At 32.3% G+C, this 18,287-nt stretch overlaps 1 protein-coding gene across 1 annotated transcript; it reads left to right on the top strand.

Annotated features, from left to right (window-relative positions):
• Positions 1-11,347: 11,347 nt before the first annotated feature.
• LOC128167386 (uncharacterized) lies at positions 11,348-17,496 on the top strand. Its single transcript, XM_052833084.1, has 3 exons — positions 11,348-11,678; positions 14,270-14,467; positions 16,671-17,496. Exons 1-3 carry the CDS (start codon positions 11,348-11,350, stop codon positions 17,315-17,317), a joined length of 1,176 nt encoding a protein of 391 aa, XP_052689044.1. The 3' UTR covers positions 17,318-17,496.
• The last annotated feature ends 791 nt before the right edge of the window (positions 17,497-18,287 follow it).

Here is an 18,287-nt window from a genome sequence, read left to right as displayed (position 1 = left end):
CCATACTAAGATCCAAATAATGTAGTAATGAAAAAGAAAGAATCAAACCCATAAAAGCCTGCATTGTTGTAATGTTATAACAGGATTTCCTACTGCATGTGCAAGATACTAAAGTTTATAGTACATGTATTTGTTTTTGATATCCGGGTTCGCTTTCTCTAAATAGGGACTGTTTTGATGGCCTGTTCTTCTACATATAAAGCACTTATGAACTGGCATGAATGATGTGTGTTGCTTGGAAAATGACGTATGAAAACTGATTTTGTTCCCCGTCTTCATCTTAGGACCGAATTACATTAAAATATTCTGCGCCAGAATAAACATTTCAATGTTTAAAGCTGACATGAATTCAAAAAAAGTATTATTTTAATTATTCCTCTTCTGCTCCTGGGATATATGCTTGTTTTAAATAATTTAATTAAGCTTTTTATTCTTAAAAAGAACGAAGAGTAATCAAATAAAAGGATAATGGCAGGTAAAAAATTAACGTTAAACATCATAAATGACACAGATAGCGGCACAGCCGGGAAAGACTGAAAAACTAGCGAGTATTCAAATATTGTATTTCACTACTCCATCGTTCAGAATCAAAATCACGATTATTTTCTTGATCACTATTACCGGTTAGCAAAAAGCAGATTAGAAGGTAGATTGAGACACATTCGTTGCTGAAATTAACTGAATTTAAATTGTCCAACAAAATTAAAGTTAGTTATCATTTTATTATCCGACCTCCCACCCCAACCCCCCTTCCTGGAAAAAGCTCCTGATATTAGCCTTGGTCCCCAACCTTCTCTTTATTGGGAAATTCTTGCATCTTGGCTAATCATTGCTAACTTGTTTTGGTTGGCTTATATCATCTTTTTAGAAAATACTGTTATTCAATTTAAAATGTTATACATATTAAGTTAAAAAGTATTACGGTATGTACACGAAGTAAGATACGTGTGTTTCACCCAAGATGAATGAAATCGCCTGATATTTTTTACATTTTGGAATTATGTTATCGCGCAGAGTTTATCTTTGGGCAATTTTGATATATAACCCTTTATATATCTATCTATAAAGAATTTTTGGACTCAATTCACTCGATCTTCGAAGAGGATTAAAAGCCATTTATACTGTAAATTGGAATGTTCAATTGCTTACAAGGGTTCACACCCATACAAATATAATGCACATTATTTAGTCAGAAGATTATTTTCACTGTCATCCGAATACTTTTATAAAACGATTTTTCTTATCTTTTTTCTACCCTGTAAAACTATCATGGTAATGTTCAGCGTTTGCATGACAGAGAGAAACTAAACATGTAACCTCACAAATAACCAAAAATGTTTATACCTGTATTATCAGTCTTGAGTAAATGTTTGCCAAAATGGATCAAAACATAAATTTCACTGAAAAGGTACTGAACCTTTTTATCTGGACCAATTAAAAAACCTAAATTTAAGTGGAATACAAAAAGCAAAAGCTGACCAAGTAAAGTCAAACTTTTGGAAATAGTTTGACTGATACAAGCATGATTGTCATGAAATCAACAGAATAAAGCTCAACCGCATTCATAAATGGTTAACTTAAATAAGTATATTTAAGGAATAAGGAATCATTCTTTGAGTATTATGAGGTGATAATTTCGGACGGGGCGTTGTCAAATCCAATAATGCTATTTTGTTTTTACCGATGCTATGATAGGTTTACTAAGTTTTGTCTAGGGGTGATGTGAATTAAGCAACCTGTTGTTGGTTCTATTTTGTTTGTTAATTGTAAATACAATTATAGCTATTCTTCCGAATATTTCCAGACACCTTCAGATCTGTTAAGTATTTCTACTCAGTTATTGATTCTACGGAAACTTTTTTCTATTTTAGGATGCTTTATTACAATGCTTGTTCAGTTTAGAATTTTGTAAAGTTTATAAAAATTTGTTGATGAATTGTTTACGGTCTTTTATGTCTAGGGATGTCAAAAAGCAAGGTGCCTGTTCCCTTTTGTTTATTGTTTCAATGGTTTTCTATGTATGTATAAGACTGGTAGCTTTGTCATTAAGGGTATGTCCAATCTAAGAAAACGTTGCTCAATGGCCGATTCAATTCTTTATAACGGTTCTCTCCTGTTCAAAATTGATAATGTGCTTTCTTGCTGACTTCTTTTAATTTGTACAAATTTGTTCCCGAGTCGCATTGTTAAGGTAATGATCTACAAATGTAGTAAATGTTGATTCCAGAGTGTGTTTTTGGTGCAAGAATCATTATAATGTCATAATCTTACGGCTTTAAAGTAATTATGTAGAGAAATCATATTGTTTCTTCACATTCTTTATCAAATCACGAAAAAAGAATACCTATATTTAATTTGACATCATTTTAAAAAGGAGATAATAGCTTGTTTAATGCCGGTTGTTTTTAGACAGACTGTAGACATTTTAGATACATAGTACATATGATAGTATATAAATAGTGCCTGTTTGGGAGGGTAACAGTTGAAATTGACACCCCGAGGAAACCATTGTCAACCGACGCGAAGCGGAGGTTGACAGTGGTTTTCAAGAGGTGTCAATTTCAACTGTTTTCCTCCCAAACAGGCACTATTTATTTTATTATACTGAATGTCTTAATTTTAGAGATTTGTTTTACTGATTTTATATAGAAATGACGTGAATTCCACGGCGAACTGTGCGCGCATAGTTTACGCGCAGGTAGCAATTCGTTGTGTTACTCGTTGCCAAGTGTGTTGCTAACGCTGAGGGTAATAGAACGAATTATTAACTGCGTCTAAACCAATTAGATTTCAGTATTTAACATGAAAGTATAATAAACAAATATATGTATATATATGTCTACTTACGGCCATCATAGATGGTGATGCAAAGCCGAGCTGTCTATGAGATTGATCAACCAGATATATTTATGTAGTCAGTCAGTAACAATCCTAATAAGTGTTTTGTTTTCTTGGGGAGTATCAAGTGACAATTGTATTCACAATAAGCAGTAATATACGCAAAACCATTACCAATGTATACAAGTTGCCTATAATCCCGTCCAATTTAACTAATTTAAACTCTTCAAAATTGCCGATCTCACCTTCCAAATACTTTTTTGAAAATCTTCATTTCACTAATGTTTACTTACAAAGTTTTGTTGCTATTCAATTTTAAACATTGTCTCCCTTTTCTATGCAGATATTTGAGCACATCTCGACGCTGCTATTGTGTTCTGCTCCAGACACAACAATGTGACGTCAATATATACGGGCAACTACGCGTACTCTAATTTTAAAGCATTTCAAAGGGCAACTACTCCAAATATTATAAGAACTTACGGCAGGTGGTTACTATTTCAAATAAGTTAAACGTTGATATATCGAAATGAGTAGGCGAAGCGTAGGCTAATGACGGCCATATTACCGAATATTATTTTTCACCGAACAAACATAGAGATACATTTATATGAGACAGGCTCGTGCTATGTTTAAACCAATGTAAGTGGGACATTTCAGGCTGGGGGGGACTGTACATTCTGTAGACTATATATAAGTTTATTTCATCCATTATTTGTTATTTTATTAATATCAATATTTTTATAGTGCTACCATTGGGGCGAGCGCGGCAAGAATTACATATATCTTGCATCCATTTACCAACATGTGATATTTGGACAATTATCATCTACCATTGAACAAAGAATTTTTATTTTATTTTTATTTTTTTGAGAGAGAGAGAGAGAGATTATAATTTCAAGTTTTAAAAAAAAATCTTACAAAATACAAGATTTGCTTCTTCCTAAAACAGTTCTTTACTTTTGGAGAGAATTGATCAGTCTGTAAAATGTAATTCGTGTTTAATTTGATCAAATAGATAAACAATAAAAAATAATTTTTTTGTTCCTTGTTGTTATATGACTTTTATTTTTTTCCTGGTTCATAAATTTTGTTGTTTTTTTTTTAATGTATATTTTTGTATGCCAAATACATTCGTTGTATGCGTGTCCCTGGTCACACTTTGTAGGTGTGTTACATGTATTTTTCATTTTCCCATTTAATGGTTTTAGAATATGCAATATACATGTATATGTAACAGTCCTCGCATAAAATAAATAAGTCAAGACTGTTGAGGGTTCGACTTGGCTTTATGTAATAAGAATTTTTTTACCCTGTAACAATTGTATAACATATCTCAGGCATAAAATAACATAAAAAAGACAAATTACTATAATTGAATTCTGATATACAATATTAGTTTTCATCAATAATAATTAAATCAATTACAAGGGAGATAACTTTATATTACGTGCATATATTATATACAAATATATGCCTCCCACTATAAGACAATTACATAAAATATAATTAATTAATCATACCATTCTGTGGGAAAGGGCCTTTATCAAAAATCTGATTACTGCCATATGATGTAATGTCATGTGAATCTGTAAATTTATATATGATAAATGCCTTGTTTTTTGTAATAAAACAATATTTACATATAAAACATCATAGTGAGACAAGGTATTGTTTGCTAATTACATGTAACTTTATCTTTGATGTCTCACTCTCACTTTACATTTAGTCAGGAGAAATATGTGATAAGGAAATTATCTATTGCAGAATTACTGGATAAACATTTTAATAAATAAATTAGATATATTGTTAGTATTAATAATAAACATATTAACTTACCAATACAGAGGAAATGTCAGTCTTATATCAGTATAAGGTTTTTGTCAGGTCTGTCATAAATGTACTGTGACTGCCCAAATCAAGATCATGACAAAGAGTAACCAAAATCTAAGAACTTTTGGAGGGAAAACCTTGCTAAACAATCCAAACACAGAATAGAAAACTAAAACACCAATAGGATTAAAAGACATATCTAATATTTGACCAATACTTAATTATATACCTCAGGCAGTTTCACTGACCAGCCAAGCACTATGCTTGACTGCGTACTAATTGCTTAAGTAATATCAAAGACTACCTGATGTAAGTAAAATCTATTTAAATAACAACCTTGACTATGCAATATATAATACACAACATAATTATATTACTAGAATACATTATAATAACAATACACCTATCATATATATATATATATTATATATAATGGTTCTGCCACATATATATAGATTTATAGCTCACCGAGACAAAGTCGAGGGGAGCTTATGCTATACCATCGGCGTTGGCTTCAACAGCATCCGGACCTGATTAAGTTTTTTGCAGGTCCTGGATATCAGTTATTACTTTTCCTATCTCAACCAAACTTGCATGGATGATGCATCTTGGCCTACAGACTTGGATGATGAATCTAGGCCATGAATTTCAGATACTGTAGGAGGTTAAGGTATCCCATTCCTCAATGTTCTTGTATCAAGAATTTCTTGAAAAGTATATCATTGAAATCTGTAGACAAAACATACTTTAAAAATACAAAGATAATGGGTGGTTGATGTTCAGCCCTCTGAGTTATGGCCAATTTAATTTGACCTTTTTGCACCTAAAATGCAATTTCAGCCTGACTAAGATTTGTTGTCATTATTTTTGATTATAAGCAAACTTATTCCTTCAAATATTGTTTTTTATTATGCACACTGGTCACACTAAATGAAGGGATTATGGAAAAAAAATTGTACGAAGCTGCATTAATTTTTGTGTGACCTTTTTGCACTTTAAATGGACAATTTATAAAAGTAAGAATTCGATTTTTTTTTTTTGAAATAAAAAAAAATTTGAATATCAAGAATTTTATAAGGTTAATCCAGTTTGCCTTGATATGTATTCAGTATCATTTTGACATAATAAAACATGGGGGTCAGTGATGTCAAATTTAAGATATATGGCTTCAAAGGTAAAATTCCCACAAATTTGGCTTTAAAAAATTCAGATATTTTCTATATATTTGCACGATTTTATTCTAAACATCTATCACTTTCTCAAGATTTACTTTTGTACATGTCACACAGAACCTATAGAATACGTTACAAACCTTTCCCATGTTAAAAATGTGAATTATAATGAATAAAGTATGATAAAAAGAAAAGTACATTGAAAATTATTAAAATTGCTTGTTTCTGTCATTTTCGTCTAAAAAACCTCCCCCAAAAACTTGTTTGTTTCTTGAATTCAAATGAATTTTCTTTATGAATGCTGTGTAATCATGAAATAAATAATATCATATTCATTTTAAATATAATGATCATCTGCGCAATGAAATCAAAACGTGAGGAGTGAGATACCTTAAGGTGTTTGGAACATGTTAAATTTTTAGAGGCAGGTGTCCTTTGATGGTAATATCTAATTTACCATCGGTCCTATCTTCACCAAACTTGCATGGGTGGTGCGTCTTATGATCCTTATGCACTCGACAGGCTTTAATTATGAATCAGAGCCATAGGTTTTGGATGCTGGAGGAAGTAAAGGTTTTTAGATCTGGTTAAAGCTTTTGAATGCTGAATCAGAGCCATAGATTTTGGACGCTTGCTGAATGAGGTTAAGGTTTTTGGCGCTGATTAAATTTTTTTGACCAGATGCCCTTTGATGACCATATCTCAGTAATACTACCGGTCCTATCTTCACTTTACTTGAACAGATGGTGTGTCTTATGATACTTATGCACTTGACAGGCTTAAATGCTGAATCTGAGCTATAGAATTCAAATGCTTGAGAAGGTTAAAGTGTTTTGAGCAGGTTAAAGTTTTTGGGGCAGGTGCTCTTTGATAACTATATTAAAGTTATTACTGGTCCTTACTTTACCAAACTTGCATGGCTGGTACAGCTTGTGATACTGATGCACTCCGCAGGCTTGGATGCTGAATTCGAGCCAAAAGTTTCAAATGCTTGGAGGAGGTAAGGCTTTTGAGCTGGTCATACATTGTATGTTTATGTAAATAACAGTACTTATTCAATCTTGCATGGTTGATTTTAAACTATGTAAATGAATCATAGAGGTAGCTTCAGTTACTTGGAGTGGTCTTGCTTATATAGATGCTGAGGTGATTTAAAGTTTAAGAACAACACAAATTGTTTGAGTGTCTTGGAGCTGGTTACAAATGAAGTAAATTTTGTTCATAACTAGTCAGAATTAATTGATCATATAACTACATGTACATGTATGGGTGTGTAAATAGAAATAGCTTCAGATACAGGGCTTCATCTCAATTCCCTTGATGCTGATTGTTGTAATAAAAATTGTTCTGACTAGCTTTCATAGTACATTTCACTGTGGTTTTGAAACAGAAGGCTAGCCTGAGATATATGTACAGGGCCTGATCTTTATCATCAAGGATGCTAAGAAAACCTTGTCCTAAGTCACTCAAACTTGCTTGACAGATAGATGTGATTGTTGATATATATTACCATGATTCCTATTCATACTGTATTGATAAAAATTATAACATATGATATGATATTGTATCATATGATATTATATTGTAAAATATTATATGCTCGGATAAAATTGAATTGTAATTATGTTGCATAATACCATATAATATGATAATTTTTATGATATTGTATCATATATGATATGATCTTGTATGTATCATCTATATCACTCTTTACGAGTAGGTACATGTATATGTTAATTTGAGAGTTATTGCAATATTTGTGCTTATTATATATGTATATATCAATGCAATGTGTATCGTTCCGATCTTCGTCCCCCATCTTCGACATCAAAGTTTCCACCAATTAAGATAATTAATCGACCATTTACCAAATGTAACAAATTTAATAAAAAGATTATAATAAGGCAAACCAGAGTCAACATTGAAAATTAAGAGAACTAAATGATGAGACGATAATTGGCGTCAGTATCATGAAAGGCGAGTTCCCTTTCCCAAATTATATTTCCTGATCTCCAAGTCATCAGGATGTCAGGTAAGTTTTTATAAGTTGCATGTCACCTTTATATAGTTAATATGTTATAAATTAATTATAGCAACATGAGCTGTAGTTTCGAGTATTTTATTTCAAATCAAAATCAACAGGCGGTGGTGCATCAAACACAGACAGGTAATTAAAGATAAATTGATAATTTTTATCTCGTATGGGTAAAAACCGATTTTTAAATTTTTTTTTGTTATTCTTATTCTTTTTATTGTAGTGTTTTGGAACCAGATGCCGAATATATATATATATATATATATATATATATATATATATATATATATATATATATATATATATATATATATATATATATATATATATATATATATATATATATATATATATAGAAAATATATATATAGAAAATATATATATATATATATATATATATATATATATATATATATATATATATATATATATATATATATATATATATATATATATATATATATATATATATATATATATATTATATAGACAGCTGGTCCTCATACAACGATATGGAGGTGCAACGTGCGACGGAAAGACTTCTGGTGTCGAGCTGTTGTTTCTCAGCGGGGGAACGAGTTCGTGTGCGGGTCCACCAGAGGCAGGTCTACTCAAGCGGGCAGTTATTGCTGCTTAGGTTAGTTTGCTACTACCTTGAATATAATTGTATTGATTAATTACTAACTCAATTTTTTTATTTATCTATAATGGTTTTTTTTAATTTATTTATTTCAAATTTATTTATTTATTTATTATTATTATTTTTTTTTTAATTTACTTTTTGTTTATATTATTTTAAATTGCAGGTCCGAGTGGAAGCCATTCAACATCAATACAGAGCATCCGGGGACATAGTAGAGGACGCCTTCTCGATTACCAACGAGAACGACTTTAACATGCCCAATCAACGGTATCTTCAGAGAGCTGCGAATCGTATCAGACAGAAGCTGAGGCCTGCAGAGCCCAAGGAGGTATAATGAGTAAAAATGATTAGAAAACAATTAGAGAGTTGACTTAAATGCATCAGTATTTTATCAATATTATAGCATATTATAGAATTTGATAGCATATTTATATATAATGCATCAAGTATTATAAAATAGAGAATTTGACAACATATTGGATATCATTAATACATGTATATTTTACAAGTTTACAAACAACTTATTTACTATTGTATTTCCAGATTGACCAACGGTTCCTTGGATGTGAAGACTTCATACAGGGTGACGTACGGGTAGAGAACGAGCGCCACCACATCCTCCTTGCAGCCCCCCCCCCCCTTCAGAAGGAACTACCGAAGACAGCGAAGAATTGGTACCTGGATGGGACATTCAAGTTCATCCGTGGTCCGTGTTCCGACTGGCGGTTAGAACGAACAACGATGTTGAAGGTACATGTATAAATTAAGTGTGAACAGTTTTTATGTAATATATGGAAGGAATGTTAAACCAGTTTTAAATAATAATAACAGGGAAGGCCAAACTCCAGTTCTACGTTCTTGTTCCCCTGCTGATGAAGGAAGCCAGCCAGTTGAGCATCATCATGCGGCTTATGGATGAACAACAACTTACACGATACTAGAGATTGACCTACTGTCGAATCCACGGGACACTCCATGAGCTCTGGGCGGAGTACTAGGAGAGGACCATCACTGCATCCCTTTTTCTGCGTAGAGTAGGACAGGTGGTCGCACCAGGTGTTCCCAGACCGGACCAGTGATATAGTGAATTACGTGTTAATTCCGGAGAAAGTGATAGTGATAATAAGTGTTATAAATAAAATGCCCACTGACAGCTTCAGCAGAGATTTGGAAGCCAGAAGACAAGCACGGAAGAGAACCAGCCAAGAGGAGGAGGACGAAGGGGTCAAGAGGTCACTGACAGACGAGGAGAGGTTCTCCAGACCTAGTACCAAGGACAGTTTCTTTTATTTTATTGAAAACTTTTACACTTTATCCTTTAAAAAAAGGAATGTGTTATTTTATTTCTTTTCCATATATAATAATAGTGTTATAGTGCTGGACTCGTCTGATGAGAAGGACTGTAAATATTATATTATTTATGAAACTGTTATTATTGTTAGTTGTTTAGTCTTTACTGTTGTAGTTGTTTAATTAGTGCTTGTTTAGTGCTCATTAATCCGTTAATGACATGTATTTAAATAAAGTTTTTGATTGACTTAATTGTCATATGATTATTTATCTGGGTTAAGAGAGTTGTCTATATCAACAATCCATAATTATTTATTTATTTAATAATAATCTCCACCACTATAAAAGTTCCGAAAATAGGCTAAGAATGTCTAAGAATAATTAATATTCAAACACTAAATAAAGTTCCGAAAATAGGCCAAGAATAAGTATTCAAACACTAATTGATACACTAGCTCTAAATACAAAAAATAAAACCTACTAGGGTCCGAATATATCAAGGACCGAAAGAGGGAAAGGCCAAAACGACTAGAAATCTGGTGATCATATCATGGTGATAGCGGTCATTTCGTGGCTTGTCTGAGCAGATTTTTTTTTTACATTACCAGTATGGCTTTTATCAGATATTTTATCATGATTATATGTAATTTGGGTGAAACATTTTCAATCCTACCAATTGTTTCACCATTTGTAACCTGTGTTTAACCGGTTATGGTTTTGGGGGAGGGGCGAAACAACCTGGTACCCAAAACATGGCGAATTACAGTCAAGTCGTACCCAACCCGACTCGCACCCAAACCAACTCGTACCCAAATATTTGAGTACGACTTCACTAGTCAACTCGTACCCACGGGGAAAAATATATTTTATACTAGGAAAATAAAATGAATGGCTTTTATTCGTATGTTGTTATGTTTTGTATATTATCGATAACATTAATATGCGAATTGTAAAACAAATTTAAAAGAATTTGTTGTAAAAATCTGGTATACTATAGTTCTGTACTTGAATGCGGACGGATCATGAATGGTTATGAGCAGGTTAACTATCATCAATTAAAATTAAAATTAATTGCTTTATGTGATTCCGTTCAACCGATCAACCAATGGGTTTGTCAGCACAAAATAAACACGCTGCTCATAAACAGGGACGTATATACTATTAGTATATACGTCCCTGTCATAATTAAGAAGAAACACACATTTTCACCACTTTTGGTAGATCAACATGGTTCGAAAGAGGTGTGTTTCCTGCAAGAAAACGGTTAGTAAATCACTAAATTAGATATTGTTTTATAATTAAAACTTATTTTTTGAGTAATCAAATGGATTAGGCAACAGGCAAAGTTAATTTAAAGTTAAATAAAACATAAATAAAAAACATAACATATGAATGAAAACTATTGTATTTTATTTTCCTAGTATAAATATATTTTTCCCGTGGGTACGAGTTGACTAGTGAAGTCGTACTCAAATATTTGGGTACGAGTTGGTTTGGGTGCGAGTCGGGTTGGGTACGACTTAACTTGATTCCAACATGGCGGCTGAGACTGACGATATGAAACATAATTTAAAGTTTGCATTTGCAAATGCTACACATTCTTTGTGTTTCACAAATGAATGGTTTTCAAATTCTGTAAAACTTTTACCATTTCGGATAAAAAGAAGCAATGCTACAGTTGGAGGCGATGGAGCAATGTTCTCAAGAGCATTTTGTGATACGGAACTGCACAATGTCGAGTACTTGTTCGGGGATATATTTCAGCATGGTATTTCCTTGGTCACAAAGTATTTGACCCAAGAAACGTTACCAGATGACAAGACAGATAGACTCTTACTCCGAAAACTTTTAGATATCAAAAAGGAAGGTGAGTAGTTAAATCACAGGCACCTGAATTTTTCTCAATGATGAATCAGTCGCTCAATATGCTAAATAGGTCTATGAAAAAATTCTACCTCCTCTACATATAAGTGCACATACAGAGGAGGTAGATTTTTTTTTATATTTGGCTAATTGAGCAATTGATTGAGAAAAATTCAGGTGACTGTGGTTAAATACAGCTAATGTTACTCAGCATGTTGAAAAGTTGAACAAGTTGATGTTTATAGAAGTATTTTAATTGACTGGTTTGATACCTGCTTTCTCTTATGCGGTATTAAATTACCTCAAAATTCATCCGACAATATCAATTTACAGAATGTTGATGCTTTAATTTTAGCAAACTTTCTTTCAAACGCCCTATTTATCGACCTAGGATTGTTAAATGCAGATCAAGTCGCCCTATTATATTTAAAGTAGATCCAGTGTTCTGTGACGTCACACTTTTTTGTAAAACTTTGAATTCTTTAAAAATTGTGCAAGATAGTTTTATTTATTTTATGTGAATATAATCACATGGATGTAATTAGAATTATTGGTAGGTTAAAGATATTTTCGCACTTAATTTTATACTAAATTTCCAAATTTTTATATATTTTATCTATGCAAAGGGGAAATAACTCTTTTTCTGACTTTTCTCTCAGTTGTATGTCTAAATGCTACAGTTTTTCTTATTCCAACGATTAATTTTGAAATAATTTTGTAATTCTAGTTGTCTGATAAAGTTGACATTAAAATTAAACAAGAAAAACAAATTTCTGCCTACAAGATTTTACTTTTAACAGAAAAAAAATACATTTTTCTAATGCTAAAATATACTTTAGTTTGTGTTTATCTGGCATCTCAAAAAGTGTGATGACATGTAAATTTTTTCTAACAATTGATGACATTTAAGTCTATTAAGTCGAAATCAGTTCGGTTTTTCAACTTTCCTCAGAGAATTTTACGAGTATGGAGCTACCTTAAACAAATAACACTTTTATATGTTACAGTGATTCAATAAACTGTTACATCAACACATTGCTTTATCGACAGTTTTAGTGTATACTTTCAAGCGAAATTTGCAATATTAAAGACTATCCACACCTGCTAGTCATTCACTGATTGAATAATAAAATCTTGGCTGGCTGTCTAGTGACTGACTGATATTTGTCTCAAATAGTCCTTGTTCATTAGGCTAATAAAATGGTATACTCGTTTGTTTTTTATTCACATTTTGCAACTCCATTTTAGGGTTCATGTAAGTAACTAAAAAATGTCCAAGGAGAATTAAGAAATTCCTAATAGTTTATAGATATATATAGATCATCAGACATATTTAGTTACCTTAAGCAATGTAGAAGGGGGTGTAGGGAGCAGAGCAGCTTCCCAATCCTTTCTAGAATTTGACTTATAAAACACAGCACACCTTTTCATTGGCTGATTCAAAGTTCTGCAGAAATCAAGTATTTTTCTCTAAGCTGTTGATTGAAAACACACTAAATGAATTTATGCTTGTAAACTTGTGCCAAGCTAGCACGTCCTGCAAGATCATAGATGCTATGTAGAACTTATAGCTGCTACATGTACAATTCTGAATGCAACCCTAAGGTTTGAAATCCTGTATAACTCACAAAATGCAAGTTAAAGTTTTTGTAACTCACAAAATCTTGCGAGTTGATTTTTTCATTGTAAGTTTACCGAGATAAAAAGTGTTCATTCCATATTCAGTTTTAGTATTCTCTCTTTAGTTACTGTGTATATCCATCATTCTAAAATGAACCAGAATGCAGATTGTCAAAAATAACCAACTTAAAACAATGAACACAATGCTTCCAATTCAACATTTTGATAAAATATTGTGAGTCTGCAGTTGTGTAATAATACCGGTAGTTGTGACATATTTTTATTTTTTTAAAAAAAAAAAAGCTTGTAGACCATACCAATAAAGTTTATTGTTCGTCCGTCATCCAGTGAAAAAAGATACGAGCGGGTGAGCGATTAAATAATAAAATTATTATTTCTTGTAGCCAACATTTTTAGGGGGTACATTAATAAATTTGTGTGGACAGTTTTAAGTTTTTCTGTTTGTTTCTGATTTATAAATTAAAACTATTTAAAATGCAAAAAATAGAGCAGAAGTAGCACAGAATTTCCTGGATGTGGGAAATTAATGATAACATTATTTGTATAGTTTTATTTAAAAATGAGAGCAGGGTCCAATGAACAAGAAATTATATTGGTGTGGCCTTATTTTAAAATTGTGATTAGCCTAGCGAGTTCATTTTATTTTGGTACTCAAAGTTATTTATGAGTTGTAAATGTAGGGAGTTTCTTCCCCTGAACCCACGTTCATGGTGAGAAAGAATTGTGACTTTGAGGTTTTGAGGTTTTTGCAAATTAATTAAGCCAATATTTTGAAATTTTCTACTACAGAGCACACAAATAAAAGGTGGTTTACAGTATCATGGTAATAAAACTGTGAATTTCTAAATTTTTGTACAGACTGGATTAAACAATGTCTCATTTGTTCTGTTGTGCTTGATGCATGGTAACATTAACTTGTTTGTGTTTTATTGACCTGTTTACATTTTTTTACAGGTAAGAGTATAAATCTTGATCCACAGAAGTTAACAGAAACAGAACTTGCTGTGCTTTTGCCAAATCATCTTTTTGGAAAACTTGCAACTTACAACAACTACGTTATTGACAAATCTTTTGGCCGCAAAGGAGATGAGCAGTGTGTTTGTGATGATAAGTCTTGCAAGATGACAGGTCATTATGGGGATACAAGTGTAGGTAAGACCAATTTGATAGCTTTTCTTCGATTCTCAGAAGTGTTCTGTTACTGATAGGGCCATGAGTTCTGCAGGTGGCCAATAGTAAGCTGTCCTTCGGTTTATGTCAACATCCTCGTCTAGAACATTTTATATCTGGTTGACCTTATTACTTATAGCTCATCATTCCCCCATTTATTTTTTAATCGCTCGCCCGCTCTTACCCTTTTTCACCGAATGTCCGACAAACAAGAAATTATATAGGTGGGGTCTTATGAAATAATTGAAATTGAAAGTTGGTCTTAAGGTGTATGTATGTATTTTTTTTTTAAAGACTGGATGCACATTCACTTACGGAATGATACTAAATATACTGGTATATTAATTACGTAAAACAAGTTGCAGGAAGGGGATGAACAAATAGGCTTTAATTAAATCCAGTTTATAAATTAAATAGATTGAAGTATCTCTACGCAGGGGTGTTAAGGAAGCATATGGGCAATTTAGCGTCTTATTTTGACTGTTCTATTCAAAATCGTGAAATTAAATAATTATTTCGAATAAGATCAAAAACTTAGTATTATCCTTTAAAATAGATGTCAGTGCAATAAATTCAGGTAGTACATTACTGCCACATTGGTACATTATCACGTGACAACTATAAATAGCTTACGTATATTCCTTAACATAAAATTAGATAGAACAACACTACCCCGAGGTTTCCAAAATAAAATAAGCATACAAAGTAAAAGCAAAAGATCTTAGTTTAACCAAAATTGCTGCTAGAATCCTATGTTTGTCCTTATTAAAAAGTTATTTATCCGGTTCTAGTAAAACCTTCCCAACTTTTATATAGTTTGCACGGAAAACGGCAAATTGCATCAATTCAACACACAACATTGGATTCTAGCAGCACTTTATAATATAAGCATTGATCAAACTAACGATACGTATAAAATTTCAAGTTCAATATATACGGGGTATTGTTGTTCTGGTCGGATTTTTACATCGTAAACAATGACAGAGGAAAGCCTAGCTGAGAAATAAAAGCAAATTTACATACCTTTTAGCGAATTATTGATAAAAATAACATCTCCCCCAGTATTCTTAGGTTCAATTCTCAATAAATCACACCACAATACTCCATGCCTGAAATCTCTCAAATAGAACTATGAAATCTATTTATTTATTATTTATGATTTAACACCCTAGAGCCTGAACCTCTTACCCAGGGGTCATGAATTTCACAATTTTGGTAGAGGGCCTCATTGATATCATAAACATGCATTTAATTTTCAACAATTATATATGGGAGTAAAGAAGATTTTTTAAGATTTAATACATTTTTACTACCCGGTATATGGCCATATTGGCCCCACCCTAGAGCCTGAAAACCTGAACCACGGGTCATGAATTTAACAATTTTGATAGGGGGCCTTATGGATATCATAATCATCCATTTAGTTTTAACAAATATATATGGGAGTAGAGAAGAAGATTTTTTAAGATTTCATACATTTTTACTATATGCCCATACTGGCCCCACCCTAGAGCCTGAACCCCTGACCCAGGGGCCATGAATTTCACAATTTTGGTAGAGGTCTCATAGACATCATAACCAGGCATTTAGTTTTTAACAAATATATTGGAGAAGAGAAGAAGATTTTGTAAGATTTAACACATTTTTACTACATGTTTATGCCAATACTGGCCCCACCCTAGAGCCTGAACCCCTGACCCAGGGGCCATGAATTTCACAATTTTTGGTAGAAGGCTTCATGAACATCATAACTATGCAACCAGTTTTTTCCTCACTTGTGTGAGAGTAGAGAGGAAGATTTTTGAAAATTTGGCGCTTTTTTTTGCATATTTGGCCCCACATGTGTCGCCCTGGGGATAGTAGAGCCATGAATTTCACAATTTAGATTCCTCTTACATGTACCATAGAGATGCCTCACACCAAAAATGGTAACTATCGGCCTTGTTGTTTATTAGAAGAAGTTAAAAATGTAAAATTGTTAACGCACGACGGACGAAGCACGACGACGGACGAAAACGGAAAGCAATAGGTCACCTGAGTTTACTCAGGTGACCTAAAAAAATCTTATCTTAAATAATTTGTAGTTTTTTTTTGTTCACAAGCACAAATTACTTATATATAAACTAAGAATAAAGGATACCTAACTTGAATTTGATCAAAATTGATTTTTATTATTATTTCATAGGAAATATTGAAGTTTGGCATGGGAATTTAGATATCATTATCAACAATGATTTGAGCATGGAACACTTGGAAACCCCAGTCAGTAGATCTGAAGAAATGTCTCCTGCTGAAGTGAAAGTGAAATCAGAAGCCCTGTCAGGAACTGCACAAATTATATCAAAAGCCATCGTATTTTCATTTCTGCAGAAACAGACTCATCCGGTGAGAAAACATTTTTTAACTCCATGTTTAGGAGTTGGAAATTCCTCATTGATTGTCATGTTCTATGATTCAGAACATGATGTCATCTTTGAAAGTTCTCCCATACCATTATTTCAAAAACGTGGAGTGAATAAATATGAATTTGATGATGTTGCCATTTTAGTTGCATGGCTTTCAGTCAATCACAAATTTCTGTGTTCAGGTTTGACAGAGGAGATGAAAAAATTCAAATGTGGATTTTTTAAAGAGGTGAAAGAAAAGTTGAAAGTGTATGAGGACAATTTACAACTTGGAAATATTGCCAGTTTTGTTCCAGTGCCTATTTTTCAGAAAAGATCTTTACAATGGAGTTCATTTATAGAAGAGACTGAAAATGATTTGATTGGAATAATTCACAGAGAAAAGAAAAAATTAAAACTTTCAGAGGAGAAGGACCTAACAAAATGAGGACAAGTTATAATTAAGTTTTGACCCTATTCATGTACAGTACATCTTTCTGTTATTAAAACTGTTTAACAATTCATGCAATGAAATTTATTCCCATTGTTGTACAGGAGATGTACTTAAGGCACTAATTATTTAAACAGAAATCTCCAGAATAAAGAATAAAGTAAATCAAAATACCATTGAATGCAGTTAATTTTAATGTCTATTATTTGAAAAGTCTCATTGTGATTTGTCTCTTTTTATTTGTGAACATATCTTGCGAGGTTAGAAGTGAGCTTAGTGATACAATTTGTCTGCCTCATTTACAGTCTTTATTGCAGTTGGTACCTCTTGAAGCATCTTCAAAAATTCATGACCAATTTTGCATAATAATGCTCATGAACATTAGGCAACATTTTTTCTTGTTCTATTTTATGGGGCTTGATAACATTTTTTTTAAAAATTTATTTTTCTGAATCAGATTTTTTGATATTTACAATGCTTTCAAGTAGGGAAGATTGTAGTGTGTTCAAGTCAAGTTAAGTCAAGTCCCAGGGGTAGAATAGGGCCACAATGGGGGTGTCAAATTTGTACATAGGAATATATAGAGAAAAGTTTCAAGAATCTCCCTCTCAAAAATGATTTGCCTAGAAAACATGTAATCAGTCTTTGATAGTGTAGATTCAAGTTTGTCAAAATCATTGTTTTCAAAAGTAGGGTAAGGCCAGAATTGGAGGGTCCAATTTAACAAAGGAAAACATTTAAATTATTCACAAAAACAGGTTATAGTATGTCGTTTTGCTTATATGCAAGCATTTTAACATATTGCTGATTCTTTAAAATTGGTTAGACGTTTGCCCCTGGACAATTCTTGGGCCTCACAAGGGCTTCAAAGTTTGATGTAGGTTTATATCCCATATATAAACAGTTGTTTAAGATCTTGAGAACTGCAATGCTCAATATGCAATATCATATAAAATAAAATCATCCT

Source organism: Crassostrea angulata, chromosome 10, assembly GCF_025612915.1.
Source record: "Crassostrea angulata isolate pt1a10 chromosome 10, ASM2561291v2, whole genome shotgun sequence".
In the NCBI taxonomy this organism is placed as follows: domain Eukaryota; kingdom Metazoa; phylum Mollusca; class Bivalvia; order Ostreida; family Ostreidae; genus Magallana; species Magallana angulata.
Note: the sequence above shows the minus strand (reverse complement) of the source record. Positions and strands in the feature narration are given on the sequence as shown.

Excerpts from the sequence above, each read along its gene's own strand:
- LOC128167386 (XM_052833084.1), top strand. The coding sequence starts at position 11,348 with ATGGCGGCTGAGACTGACGATATGAAACATAATTTAAAGTTTGCATTT. Across the intron at positions 11,679-14,269 it reads TTTAGATATCAAAAAGGAAG|GTAAGAGTATAAATCTTGAT; the intron begins GTGAGTAGTTAA and ends ATTTTTTTACAG. Across the intron at positions 14,468-16,670 it reads TTATGGGGATACAAGTGTAG|GAAATATTGAAGTTTGGCAT; the intron begins GTAAGACCAATT and ends ATTATTTCATAG.